We start from the raw sequence: 14,284 nt of genomic DNA on the forward strand, positions 1-14,284 counted from the left end.
GGGTGGGTGGGGGAGAGGGTGTGGAGGTGGAGGGTGGGAGAGCATTGAAGCTTGATGCGGTTACAAAACTGGAAATTTCAGCTTTGGTTCAAGCTTCAGGAAATTTTCTACAAAGCACATTTTGTCAGTGGGTTTGGTTCTCCACAATGGTGTCATTTCATCTAATCTTTCTTGCTGTAGCTGTCTGCATACAATTGTCTCATCAGTAATTGAGCAGACAAAAAAAAACTTATTGACCCCAAAAGGGCTAATTTATTTCAATATGGGAATGGCAAAACATTTGTTGCTTTACTATTTCCTAAGATGATTGTTTATAAATTTTTTGATGGTTTTTAGGTTTTAGCACTAAACTGAATATCTAACCACAACTACTTCCTAGTTGCAACATAGGAAGTATTTTTTTTTTTTTTGCAATTGGCATATCAAAACTTTTTAAACATCACAGTGAAAGAGGGTGTTTCACAAAGTCCTTTATTTTGAGATTTTTTCCAATTTATGGTAAAATGACAGATTCGTGTATTTTGAATTTCATTTTGTTAATCTTTGCAATCTTCAAGACATCACTGTTGCACCTCATTATTATATGGCAAGCTTACCCTATGAGCTTGCATGCAGCAGTGTAATTAAAGCTCAATCCAGACCATGCAGCAATATGACACTTGCCCAAAGACTTTCAGCATTTTACAACTTTGACTTGAAGCTACTTTACATTGGAGGCTGACTACAGTTTGGAGTTTGTGGGTGCTGTTGCAACTGAACTTTGCTCTGTTGTATTTGAGAGAATATTTGGAAACCAATAAATATTGAATTTACTCTTCTACTCTTGCATCAGCTTTTATTGAAAGTGAAACGGGCTTTTGCTTTCAAGTTAGTAGCTTGACTCGAGCAAAGCTTTTGGTATTTTGTTTGTGTTTGTGCAGTCTGACATTTTAGATTGACCTGCTTTTGAAGTTGTCCTAACCTTCCAACAATTAGCAAATTTGTTGTTTTTGTTGATCTCCTTTCTTCCATTTCCCCGTTAACCGAAAGCAGAAGTTGCTTGGGTTATACGTCAAGTTTTTAGAAATAAATCTCATTGTGGGGTTAAAAATTACTATCTCTAGATTCAAAAGTTTGAAATTTTTTTTTGGCTTTTCCGATTAACTTTGAGCCGATTGTGAACAGTTACATATATGAGACTAGTGATGGCAGGAATTTGGCTTTGTAGAACAACAAGTTGTTGTATAGTTGGATGAAAAATTGGACAGCTCTGTTGAAGAAACTAATTTCGGTTTTATTTATTTTTTCCTGCCTTGTGCCTGGAAGGTCTTTCTTGAGTTTCCGGGCTTGAATCTTTTGCGAAGCAATCTCATTCTCCAGGTCAAACATTTGCATGGCTTGTTCGTTTAGCTGAATTTGTTTTGCTGCCAAGTCGAGTGTTTTTTCTTTTAGTTTTTCCTTCAGCTCACCCACCTTTGCAGTAAGCTTTGCTATTTTGGCCTTTTCCTGTTCTGTGATTTCCTTTTCCTCAGTAGTTTCTCTTGATTTTATAGATTTTTCATCAGGTGGTGGAATTGACTCTTCATTGTCAGCTGACATAGTGGGCGTTTCTTTGCTGCTCATTTCTTCTGGCTGCAAGGATAACATTTCGTTATTAAACAGTGCTTAACATGCATAGTCAAGTTTTGGAGTAATTTTTTTTTCTTTTAAGGCAAATTTCTATTGAGATGCTGCACAAGTTAAGCAATTCATCCTGTGCAGATTTTGTTTTAATTGAGGGTGGGGGGGGGGAGGGTCTGTCAAAGGTAAAATTGTATGGATAAAACAGAGCGGTCACAGTGAATCAAAATGCAGTTGCACACCTGTATTTACCTTTGTGGTTGCCTTTATGTGAGTATTTTCCAAAATGGTTTGTGCTGATTTCTTGTCAACTGGTCCTTCCTTGGCCTGCAATTTCAACATGATGCACTTAACATGCTCAATCATCTCAACTGACAAGAGTACATGAGTTTATTTTATTCCCCTTTCATTCCAAATTTAACACGTTCACAATAACGATTGTAAAGACGTGCCTTGCATAATTTGTTCCTGGTGGTGATCGCTCTTTTCTGTGGCATTGTGCATTTGAGCAAGCTCTGATTAAAATTTGCGTCGTTATCTGGTTGTGGAGAACCTGACCATGTCCCTTTCAGATTGAAACTTAAGCCAAGTTCCTCAACATGTGTTCATACTCGTACAAGTTTGTTTTGCTCGTATGCCACTTGTTCACAGTTTCCTTGATTAAATTTTTTTTTTTCAGCTCCAAGTATTTCATAGGTCAATGTGGAAAGAACTCCAATTGTTCTTGCATCATGTTATGGTAGGGAGGCCTGGCTGAATGAAGGTTGTGGGCAAAACCCCTCCCACTCCTCCCCCACCTCCTACACACATCCATATAGACATTGTCAATTTAAATGTGAACAATTTCCACAACATTTATAATCATTATTTGAGCCTTTGCAATTTTAAACACCAAAGTGTTTGTACTTTTCTGGGCTCTGCCATCTAAGATTCTTGGAAAATTTCAATATTAACACAAATAAATTCAAAAGCAGTTGATTAAATGGACATAAAAAACTTAATGCTGGTCTTAAATAAGGCAATTTTGTGCCTGAATGGACATTTGAAAATCGGAGAGAAAAAAAAGAAAAAGTTGGACTGGCCTGATCACCAAAATGCATAAATATATTCCGCTCATGGAGGGGGGTGGAGATTGCCTGCTAATGCTCCTGAAGGGAGTGGGTGTTTCTGGTGCTCCAAATAGAGTTCACAGATATCCCTTCTCCATAACCTCCAAGCTGTTGGACAACTTTTGTGGAGGGAAGCGTCAAATGCAATGTGCGCCTCAAATTTTCTCTGGCAGATGTGGAGCAAATTTGCTTGCTCGGAGTACTTGAAATCCATCAAGGTGTTGAATTAAAAAGTACAGAATAATTTTGTCAAGGAAAAACTGAGCTGTACTCTGGCCTAGTTTTCTGCAGTTGACTTAAAATGTATTCATTCATTCATTCATCCATTGGGACTATACTCAATACAGAGCGTTGGTGCTGCTTAAGCAGTCTCCTTGACTATTGGACGCAATCCTGGACGCATCGCCCCTCCAACAGGATACCAGCAAGTTGGCACTCATTTTGCTGACCTCTGAAGGATGACAGGCAGTCAACCCCACCTTGTATTAATTCAACAGCCAAGGTGGGTTTGAACTCAGGATCCTAGGATCCCAAGCCCACCACGCTAACCATGAAGCCAACACCAAGCATACCATGAATTTCCACTTTCCTGTTTGAATGTATGAAGTACTGCAAAAGGGTTTGCAAACATGGCAGAGCAATTCAGCAAGTCTTGCTTTGGACTCGAAGCTATGAAGGAAAGCAGAACAATGGGTGTTGAGTCTGAGCAGGATTCTTTTAATTGGCCAAGACATCTAATCCTCCTTCCCCTTCCAATGAGTATTTCTCATTCCTTTGGCATGTCTTGGACCCATGAGTATCTCTCAAATGTTTTGAATGAAAATGTAGTCTTTGGGACTGGAACAAAGATCTGGCAAGGTTGTATTTGTTCTTCCCATTAGTATTGAGTGTAAATAAAAACAAACCCAAGTGTTCTCACATTTAGGCAGGAGTCTGTACAGGTGAGCCAAAAGCTTCCTGGTAAATCTGGGTGAACACAGCTGTGAGTGTAAACCTGCATTGTGAAACATGCAACGGGCCTAATGCGGAATACGCGAATTTTTATGTGGTTTCAATTGGGAAGTGTACGACTGCCTTTGCCATTTTATATTTTTTTTCGCCCCTGAACATTGACGTATTGTCTGCCTTGTTTAGCATCCCATGCAGCTCGAGGGTAAAAACCCAGGTTCATTTTTTTTGTTTGTCTAAACTTCTCTTTGAAAGGAATAATTACTTTGCAATATAGTGGATTTTGGCAAAAATGAAGCTTTGGGCACTTGAAAATATTCCATGGGGATTATATACCCCTCATTGGTTCCATGAGTACAACATTCCAGTGATGTCCTCATTTTCACAAGTTCCTGGAAATTACCATTTGCAATTGCCCAAGTCTCATTTGCATATTTGAATATCAAATTATAGTACTTTTATTTGCTCAGTCCAAGTTGTGGTTGAGAAAAGGGAATTCATAGAATTGCACATTGGAAGCAATAACGAACCATGCTTCCACAGTCTTGGGTTGCTCACCTGCATTTGATTTTTTTAAAATTTATTTTCTTTCACTTTTTAATTTATTTTATTTTTTTTAGGTTTACATTTACAGATGCTTTCCAATGGTTCTCTGACACCCCTCCCCCCCCCAGTTATCTTTGATGTCCATCGGCACGCATAACTTCATCTCTTTACGTCACCCGGAAGATCCCGATCTTTAATGTGAGTTGGTCAGTGGTTAGAAAGAGCTTTATATATTAGATGAGCAGTGGCAAATATCTTGATTTGTCTTAAGTATCACTGAGGGGTGGAAATAGATTACTACATGCAAAGCAGCTTTGACTGTTGCTGCAGCACAATAAAAATTACCTGAAGAGGGAGAAAAATAAATTCATGTGACTGATTTCCAAGGTCTAGGATATCAAACGTGTACCAGTAAAGCTATACAGTGAGTGGTATACGTAAGGAAGAGCAGATGTACTTGAGAAGCATTTTAATTGATCACAATGAAAATGCTTCTCAGGTGTGTCGTAGGTATGTAGAAACAGGTTTAAAGTTGCATCCAGGTAGGGATTGCTGAAGTCTGCGATTTTTGGAATCTGTTGAACGTGACACGTCGGGAATACCTCGAAGACAAATCGCAATTCTAACCTTATTCATCTGAAACGACGAGCACAGGGCTGGCCAAGATGTTTGGATGGATGCATCCATTGGAGGAAGTTTGACTGCAGGCGATGGCTTCACGTGCAGAAAATACGATGGAAGATTGTGTTGATGCTGTGGAACCTGCATGCCACCATTTTTAATATAAAATGGCAAAAATTGTGCTTTTTGTGGTGGCATTGCAACTCCATTGTTGGTCTGTAATTGTGACCGTAATGTACCCCATTCATTAATTTTGTGTGCAGTCTGAGGCTGCTGGTTTGCATCATTGCTGGCTGTGGTTGTCCTGCTAATGCTGTTGGGTCAGGGCAGAAATTTGGAATTTGGCCTTTGTGACTGCGAAAGTGCACCTACTCTTCACGTATGACGGATTTTTATTGTCTACCAATTGCCAGCAGTGGTAATGTCCCTTCAAGGGATGGCACACACATTGATGAATCGCTCTTCCTGTAAAACACCTGCGTAACAGTTTACAGCTGTCGGGATTTGAAATCGGGCGACACAGCTTGGAGAGTGCACATAACTCGAGGAAACCCAGAAGCCACTTTACCCCATTCCTCGGGAAGTCAAAGAGGTAGACATGTAATGAATAAAATTGTATTCATGGAGTTGAGACGTGTGATGCTGAGTGATTCATCCTTCCCCTTGGTCACTATTGCTAAGTATCTCCACCACCCACGGTGGAAGGAGGTTTTTTGCACTCCTTTTTTGTCTGTCTGTGAGCAGGATATCTCAAAGTTGTGGATGGGTAGGTGACACGAACAAGCCAATTAGATTTTGGTTCGGGTCTGGATCCAGATCCAGCCCATTGGTGGGTTACAAAATGTAAACTGTTCAGCCTGGTGAAGATATGCACTCCACCGAAGTGCTGCTGTCATGTAAATCCCTTGAGCTATAGATTGCATGCAAGCATTCTCTGTACAAAGCAACTTGTTTGAACATTCCACATGGAAAGATGCACAAAGGAACTTTTCTTCTTTGCCTTTGCTACAGAAATGTTATCTTCATGAAGGATAATTTTTCGGTGCATGTGTGAAACATCGGAGTATACCCTATAATATGGAGTTCTGTTTTTGTGTGGATTTTTATGGCAAATGGCTGATTTGATAATGGTGTACTGCACCCCTGGGTTTTATGGCAAATAGTTGATCTTTTCATGGCAGCCATTCTGGAGGTGCAATCCTGCCGTGGAGCGCCCCACGGTAGTATTCTGGGCCCAGTCCTATTTCAAATCTTCATCGATCTCCGACTGAAAACATCCATTTAATCGATGTGCTGATTTAATCCTCCCTTGGCTGTGCAATCGCTCATCCTTCATGTCGGCAGGCAGCAGCCTCTTCACTCTTCAGACATTCACAAACTGCTCAAACGCATGAATATATCTTTAAATCCTCACGGTTCGTTTGCACTCTCCTCTCTCTCTCTCTCTCTCTCTCTCTCTCTCTCTCTCTCTCTCTCTCTCTCTCTCTCTCTCTCTCTCTCTCTCCCCCATCTCTCTCTCTCTCTCTCTCTCTCTCTCTCTCTCTCTCTCTCTCTCTCTCTCTCTCTCTCTCTCTCTCTCTCTCTCTCTGACTCTCTCTCTCTCTCTCTCTGACTCTCTCTCTCTCTCTCTCTGACTCTCTCTCTCTCTCTGTGACTCTCTCTCTCTCGCTGACTGTCTCTCTCTCTGTCTCTCTCTGACTCTCTCTCTCTCTCTCTCTGACTCTCTCTCTCACTCTCTCTGACTCTCTCTCTCTCTCTCTCTCTGACTCTCTCTCTCTCTCTCTCTGACTCTCTCTCTCTCTCTCTCTGACTCTCTCTCTCTCTCTCTCTGACTCTCTCTCTCTCTCTCTCTCTCTCTCTCTCTCTCTCTCTCTCTGACTCTGACTGACTCTCTCTCTCTCTCTCTGACTGACTCTCTCTCTCTCTCTCTGACTCTCTCTCTCTCTCTCTCTCTCTGACTCTCTCTCTCTCTCTCTCTCTCTCTGACTCTCTCTCTCTCTCTCTCTCTCTGTCTCTCTCTCTCTCTCTCTGTCTCTGACTCTCTCTCTCTCTCTCTCTCTCTGACTCTCTCTCTCTCTCACTGTCTCTGACTCTCTCTCTCTCTCACTGTCTCTGACTCTCTCTCTCTCTCACTGTCTCTGACTCTCTCTCTCTCTCACTGTCTCTGACTCTCTCTCTCTCTCACTGTGTCTGACTCTCACTGTCTCTCACTCACTGTCTCTGACTCTCTCTCTCTCTCTCTCTCTCTCTCTCTCTCCAAAAACCATGTGGCAAACTCTCCTGTCTCCTTTCTTGATCCTCTTGGAGTTGATTCACTGAAACCCCTGGGTTTCACGATCAGCCATGATCTTTCTTGGGCAAACCACATTGGCCTCTAAAGCCAGTTGTCAACTGGGCACCCTCCATTGTACAAGTCCTGCTTTTTTGCACACCTGAACTCCTGTCCAACTACAAGGCCTTCATCCACAAATTTATGAATTGCTGCTCTCCGCTCTGGGCTCGGGCTCGTGCCCCTGCCTCACACCTTGCTCAGCTTGACACTGGAAACCAAGGCCTTCACAATCATTGGAATCGCCCACAATAAAGCTCGATCAATGGCGCTGTCACTTTGGAATCGCACAGGTTGGTTTCTGTCTTCTTCCACCTCCTTTCTGGTCCTGCACCCTCTGTTCTTTCTGTGCTTTGTTCCCCTTCTCCCAGTATTCTGCAGGGTGCACGTGGTTGACCACGAACCCCCGTGTAGTGAAACCCCCACAATCCAGAATCTACTTTTCCCCGTGCCATTTGACGTATTGAACTGGAACTTGGTACATGGCTTCACGATAAGTTTCAGGGCATTTCTTCAATTTTATTGTTGCCTCTTTTTTTTTTTTTTTTATAAACTTGGAAAATATCGCATTATTCATGGGTCGGTATTAAGCTGCCCTGACTCTACCCCACTGTTCTACACCCATTGGCTGGACAGCTGGCTTGACCACCCCAATAAAAAGCACAGATCAGCAGGCCTTATTCCTGAGTGTTGGTCCTTGGCTCAGTATAATTGGAATGATCCCAGGTTCGAGGGTGAGACAAAGTAGCCACAATGATTTATTAAAAACTGTTTTATAAGCAACTACATTGTTTATTGCACTTGCAGGTACAAGCACAAACTTTCTGCCATTGTGAAGCAGTTTCAAGCTTGAGCCGTCAGCAGCTGTCATAAGGGAGTTCATATGACCGCTCTGCTGTCTGTCTGCACCAAAGAAGAGCAGTGTGTGGTGATACGATTTCCGTGGGCTGAAGGTGGTACCAGGGGTATAAATCCATCGCAGAATTTCAGCACAATATTATGGGAATTGTGTTTCACTGCAACAGAGTGTATGATGGGATTACCATGTTCCAAAACGGTCAAACAAGTGTCTGATGAATGATCAGGATGCCCATCCACAACAGAAGAGATCGTTGATCGAGACCGTGCCATGATTCTGGATAACCGACATTTGACTATTGTTGAAGTGGAAAAACAGCTGAATATCAGTCATGGTTCTGCACATGAAATCTTCAACAACCAACTTGGCTTTCATGAAGTTTCTGCAAGATTGGTTCCAAAATGACTCGCGGAAGAGCACAAGCGCAACCGTGTGACTGTTTGCCAAAGCCTTTTGAACCGCTTTCATCATGAAGGGAATGCTTCTTTTTATCTTTGAGACTCATTGTCATTGTAGGTGAGATGTGGATCCATCACATTGCGAGCCAGAGAGCGAACGTCCAAGTATGGAGTGGAGACATCCGACGTCACCAGTCAACGTTCAAAAGTCAACCATTGGCTGGAAAAGTGATGTTCACACTTGTGGGACTCGCAAGGTGTAATCTTGGAATACTATCAAGAGGGGTCACAATGGTAAGCGATGTCCATTATTGTGAAGTGCTCGGGGACCATGGAAATTCCATGGGCTACTGTCAAAAGGTGTTGCATGGCAATGCCCGTCCACACGCTGCCGCACATTCCGTGGAAATTCTCCAGCAATTGATTTGAGGTGTTGGAGCATCCTCCATACATTCCTGACCTGGTGCCTTCAGACATTCATCTATTTGGTCCACTCCAGACACTTTGAGGCCACCACTTTGCCAGTGACCAACAAGTGAAAGAAGTGGTGCGTGTGTGGCCAGATATTTCGGTTTTAGGGTTTCTTTATTTTATTTTGGTTCTGGAATTGGTGCGAGAGTGTTAAACGCAAACAAATTATCTCCTGAACATTCGTTGGGACTGGTTGGGTACCTCCCTTACCCCTTATTCATCCATTATTTGACCAAGTCTTTCTCTTTTGTCATTCAGCCCTGCTATTGGTGTTTCCCACCTCTTTCTGCTGTTCCTTATGTTGTCCTGAAACCTTCCACATCTTTCACCTTTTCCCCCTCCCGAGTGATATGGAAAGGCTCTCGGTGTATCTTGATCATTTAAGATCCCCGGTCAGGAATGTTGACGTTGCGCTCAGAAAATGATAAATGGAATTTCCTTGATTTAAAATATAATTGCTTTCCAGTTGCTGTGTAACAAGATTCCAATGAAAAAGCCATATTGTCATCCCATTTGCCAAATGCATGAAGAAAATGCTATTAATTCAATCCATATGATTGAATTGTGCAAAATCGATCAACCAGATCACACAGTTTATATAATCTGCATCCCACGCCTCAATGGCCACGTCGTAACAGAATCCAAGATGTGAATGGGTTTGAAGGTGGCCTTGCAATGTATACAAGCCAACACTGTGTACTTTCAATAAAAATATGTAATCTGATTTTTTTCACTGCATCCCCTCTGTGGATCTCATCTCCAAACCATCCCATCCTGAGTCTCTATTACAGTGTTGGATTCCTTGCTGGTTTGCCAATTTCCTTAATCCCATCCTTCCATCTTCTCTTGGTCATCTCCATTCTCGTCCACCTCCTTTTGGTTATCCGATAATGCCCAACCCACATCGGACACTGCTCTTTGGCCAGCTCACTTGTATATATATTTATTTTATTTTTATCTTCACTTTCTTGTTGGTATTCTTGGGCATCTATCTAAATCATTCAGTCTCCTTTACTCCTTCGTCCGAGTCGAACTCTGACCCATACAGCACCTGAGACATTGCTGCTGTATTGTTCACCTTCATCTCGGTTTGCTGGGTTCAACACCTGTCCAACTAATGCCAGCCTTTTCCACTTCCTTCACATTTCCTCCCTTTTCTGTTGTCTTGCTTCCCGTGTAAACAAATTGACCTGCTTTCAAAATCATTTCATCTCTTGTCTTTGATTCTGCCTTATCACCATCATCCATTTTGCCTGGTAAGTTCTCACTTTCATCCGTGATCCTTCGTCCGCAGACTCGAGTCCCACAGTTTCTAATCTTCAATCGGTCCTCCTTCCCCGACTTGACTTTATCAACTTCCTGAAATGGAAGACCAAAGATGGAGTCATCAGGAGGAAGCTCGAGAGGATTCGGGTTTCAGTCACTGCTGCTTCTCCTCAAACCTATCCAGGTGCAGTCAAGTGAACCTTGTAGAAAATTTGTGCAAGAATTAACTTCTCCTGAGATAGATAATGAAAGAAGAAAAAACAAAACAAAACAAGAATTGTTGCTTTCACATTTTTGTAAAAAAACAACAAATTCCCACAAGTTACAACGATGTCAGGATAAACCCAGACAGGTAGATTTCAGCAGGTACATGTACAAGCTACCAGAAAATGTTGAATCATCTGGGAGACAAAATGCATTCCTGGCTCATTCCAGTGTTTCCTTTAAACCATTCTGAACTTTCTCCCCCAATTCCCACATGGGCCTCTGTATCCTCATGCAAACTTGTGATCACCTTCTGTGGAATGCATTGTTTTTTCCAGAACCTTCCAAGGTCCTTCCTCTGCAGTCCACACAGTGGTCTGCCCGTTTGAAGTATACAAAGCGCACACAGAGATCCTTGGCCATTTTGTAGTTCTTCTTGATCGACCGTTGTCACATAAAAAATCTGATTTAATCCATCCTCTTCCCACTTGGTCTGGACCGGTTATCACGCCGCAGTGCCACAACCGGAGCTTTCGTGATTTTTGTTCAGCAAAACCCTGGTGAAAAAAATCTTTGCTGGTATATTTCATCTCGACTGATTCCTCATGTATTGTAATCCTGCCAAATTCCCTTCTTGAGGAATGGGAGGATCATGATCCTACCCTGACTCTGGTTGTCCCCCCCCCCCCCCCGTTCTCCAGACCACTCGTATCATAAGTAAGCCACATCACTGCTTTCACTCCTAAACTGGAACAGCTTCACAAGGATGTCATAGCCTGGTGCCTTATTCTTTATCTGTTCAACCGCTTTTCTAAACTCATTTTCTCTTATCTTGTCTTTATGCCTGGTGTTGGCTTTGGTTAAGGTGGTTGGTTTAAGATCCTAGGCTCTTGAGTTTTAAGCCCCTGTCGGGCTGTTGATTTGACACTAGGTAGGGTTGACGGCCTATCATCCTTCTGAGGTCAGAAAAATGAGTACCAACAAGTTGGTAATGGGGCATTGCATCAATGGCACAGCCATGTCCCCAGAAATTGTGCAGCCAAGCAGCCATAGGCTGCATAAGAATAATGAGTCCTATTCTCAGTCTCCACCAGAGCTTGATGTTTGTTCTCTGGGTCTTTTAGATTGCGGGAGAGTGCGTCGGAGTGGTGCTGAGGTGTCGTCCACCAGACGGCGGTCTCCTTGGGTTAACCTGAGGCGGTCCCTTCGGGTGGGTGCCTGGAATGTCCTATCCCTAAGAGAGGATGATCACCTGTCTCTATCATCTGAGCTCAAGCGTTTGGACATCGGGATTGCAGCTCTCTCTGAGGTTCGGAGACCGGATTGCGGCGAGATAATGGTGGGTGGTTACACCTACTATTGGTCTGGTCGCTCTGATGGTTACCATACCCAAGGAGTTGCTGTAGCTGTGTCCAATAAGCTGACCCCAATGATAATTGAGGTAACACCGGTCAACGAGCGTATTATGAGACTAAGGATTCGTCACTCCTTAGGTGTCATTTCCCTGGTCTCTGTCTATACTCCGACTGAGGCGAGTGATGTTCAGGGAGCTGAGGCGTAAAACTGTACGTGCACTGAGGGTGGACAAGGAGGCCTATGTGCGAGGAATCTGTGAGGGGGTAGAGCATCACCTGTGGACAGGTGATTCTCGTCCCGCTTACAGGGGAATTTGCGCATTGCGTTCATCCAAGCCCATCCCTCGGAGCACTACAGTTCGAGCAGAGAGTGGTAGGCTCTTGACAGAGGAGTCTGAAGTGAAGGCCCGCTGGGCCGGTTACTTTGAGCGGTTGTACCAGGCTGATCCCCCAACTGTCGAGTTGGACGTCAAGCGTGTTACAATCCCTGTTGCTGACCCTCAAATCAACTGTGGTCCACCTACGCTTGTGGAAACACGGGCTGCGGTGAACCAGTTGAAACGGGGCAAAGCTCCAGGGATCTGTGGCATCCATGCTGAACTTCTCAAGGCTGGTGGAAATGCTGCACTCGTGTCGTTGCATGCAGTTTTGTGCTCTGCCTGGAACACAGGCATCATCCCAACTGACTGGAAGAGGGGCCTTGTTGTCCCTCTCTGGAAAGGGAAGGGTGATCGCCAAGACTGCAACAACTACCGAGGGGTGACGCTGCTCTCAGTGCCGGACAAGGTCTTTGCTCGGATAATTCTCGATAGGGTTCGCCACCATCTGCTTGAGCACCAGCGTCCAGAGCAGTCAGGCTTTACACCAAAGAGGTCAACGATTGACCGTATCCTTGCACTTCGTGTCCTCACCGAACGCAGACGAGAGTTTCGGAAGGGGCTGCTTGCAGCCTATGTTGATCTCTGTAAAGCGTTCGATTCAGTGAATCGGGATGTCCTCTGGAGGATTCTTGGTCTTCGTGGGGTGCCACCGAAACTGATCGATCTGATGTCTGAACTCTACTCTGGTACTGAGAGTGCTGTGAAGTGTGGTGGTACCATCTCTGACTTCCAGTTGTTACTGGAGTTCGTCAGGGATGTGTACTTGCCCCCACACTTTTCAGCACTTGTATGGACTGGATTCTAGGGAGGATGTCGGAGAGATCAAGTTGCGGTGCGTCATTTGCGAATGTCAAGATCTCGGACCTTGACTTTGCAGATGATGCAGTCATCTTTGCGGAGACTTTAGACATCCTCTTGGGGGGCCCACGAGGTGCTGAATGAGGAGTCGGAGCCATTGGGATTACGGGTTTCTTGGGTCAAAACTAAGATCCAGGCTTTCGGTGACATCTTGGATGCTGCTGTCCTGTCTGTGTCTGTTTGTGGTGAGGATGTTGAGGTCTTGGAGAGATTCACTTACCTTGGCAGTGATATTCATGTCTCTGCTGGCTGCGAGTCAGAGGTCAATAGACGTCTGGGTCGTGCCTGGGGAGTCATGGATTCACTGGATCATGGGGTGTGGCGCTGCCGGTACCTGTGCGGGAGGACGAAAGTCCGAGTCTTCAGGTCCTTGGTACTTCCAGTCTTGCTCTATGGGTGCGAGACTTGGACTCTGACCAAGGATCTGAGACGGAGACTTAATTCCTTTGGTACCAGGTCTCTTCGGAGAATCCTTGGCTATCGCTGGTCGGATTTTGTGTCCAACGAGCGGTTGCTGAGAGAGACTCGGATGAGATTTGTTACCTGCATAGTCCGTGAGCGTCAGTTGCGGCTGTATGGACATGTGGCTCGTTTTCCTGACTCTGATCCTGCTCACCAGATTCTCTCAGCGAGGGAGTCTCATGAGTGGAGGAGGCCAGTGGGTCGACCACGTGCCTCATGGTTGCAACAGGTTGAACATCATCTCAAGGAGATGGGGATGGGCCTGGCATCTGCCTGGGGGATGGCCAGACGGAGGCCCCTGGAGTACCGGCGGAAAGTGGACGCAGCGACGTGCTGTTCTGGCACATGCTCCCATACCTGACCTGACCTGAAGGTAGCTGAACATTCGATTGCATCAAGGTTTGTGAAAATCGGGTGTTTTGGTAACCTGTTTACGTCGTATTGTGGATTTATATACAGGGGCCTGCAAACGTAGTCATACAGTAATGAATTAAAGTGCAGTCCTTACTGTATACCTACCTTTGCAGCCCCCTATATAAAGCAACGTGAGCTGAGGAGCTTCCATTTGCTTCGAAGTGGCTTCATGACTGTTAAATTTTATTCGATTTCTGTTTTCACTTTTGGTATTTGCTAATGTCGGTTCAGACTCAACTGAAACAATTTTTGTGAAAATCTGTTGAAATGTCGATTAATTTAGGTCGTATAGAGATTTTGTTTGGGGAATGTGAGGTTACTCAAATGTCATATGTGGCTTCATGGCCTTGCTCAACTCCAATTTGTTTTATATTTCCACTTTTTATAGTTGCTGACAGATTCAGACTCCACTGCAACAAATTGTGTGAAAGTCCGACCAAAAACACCTTTTTCATGAGGTAAATG

The 14,284-nt window shown here is 44.1% G+C and overlaps 1 protein-coding gene across 4 annotated transcripts in view; it reads right to left on the minus strand.

The window, feature by feature from the left end:
- Positions 1-9: 9 nt before the first annotated feature.
- The window catches only part of LOC147024755 (uncharacterized), a 38,290-nt gene continuing 24,015 nt past the window's right edge, over positions 10-14,284 (minus strand). For 2 of the 4 annotated variants that reach the window (XM_085884987.1, XM_085884989.1), the window contains 2 exons: positions 1,852-1,926; positions 12-1,611 (listed from right to left, as the gene is read on the minus strand). In XM_085884987.1, coding sequence (XP_085741113.1) covers positions 1,165-1,611; positions 1,852-1,926 — 522 coding nt within the window. In that variant the 3' untranslated portion in view covers positions 12-1,164. Of the gene's footprint in view, positions 1,612-1,841; positions 1,927-14,284 lie in introns of all 4 variants that reach the window. The other 2 variants (XM_085884990.1, XM_085884991.1) reach the window with 2 other exon arrangements.

Source organism: Eptatretus burgeri, chromosome 6, assembly GCF_056783735.1.
Source record: "Eptatretus burgeri isolate ZD-2024b chromosome 6, Ebu_testis_v1, whole genome shotgun sequence".
NCBI lineage: Eukaryota > Metazoa > Chordata > Myxini > Myxiniformes > Myxinidae > Eptatretus > Eptatretus burgeri.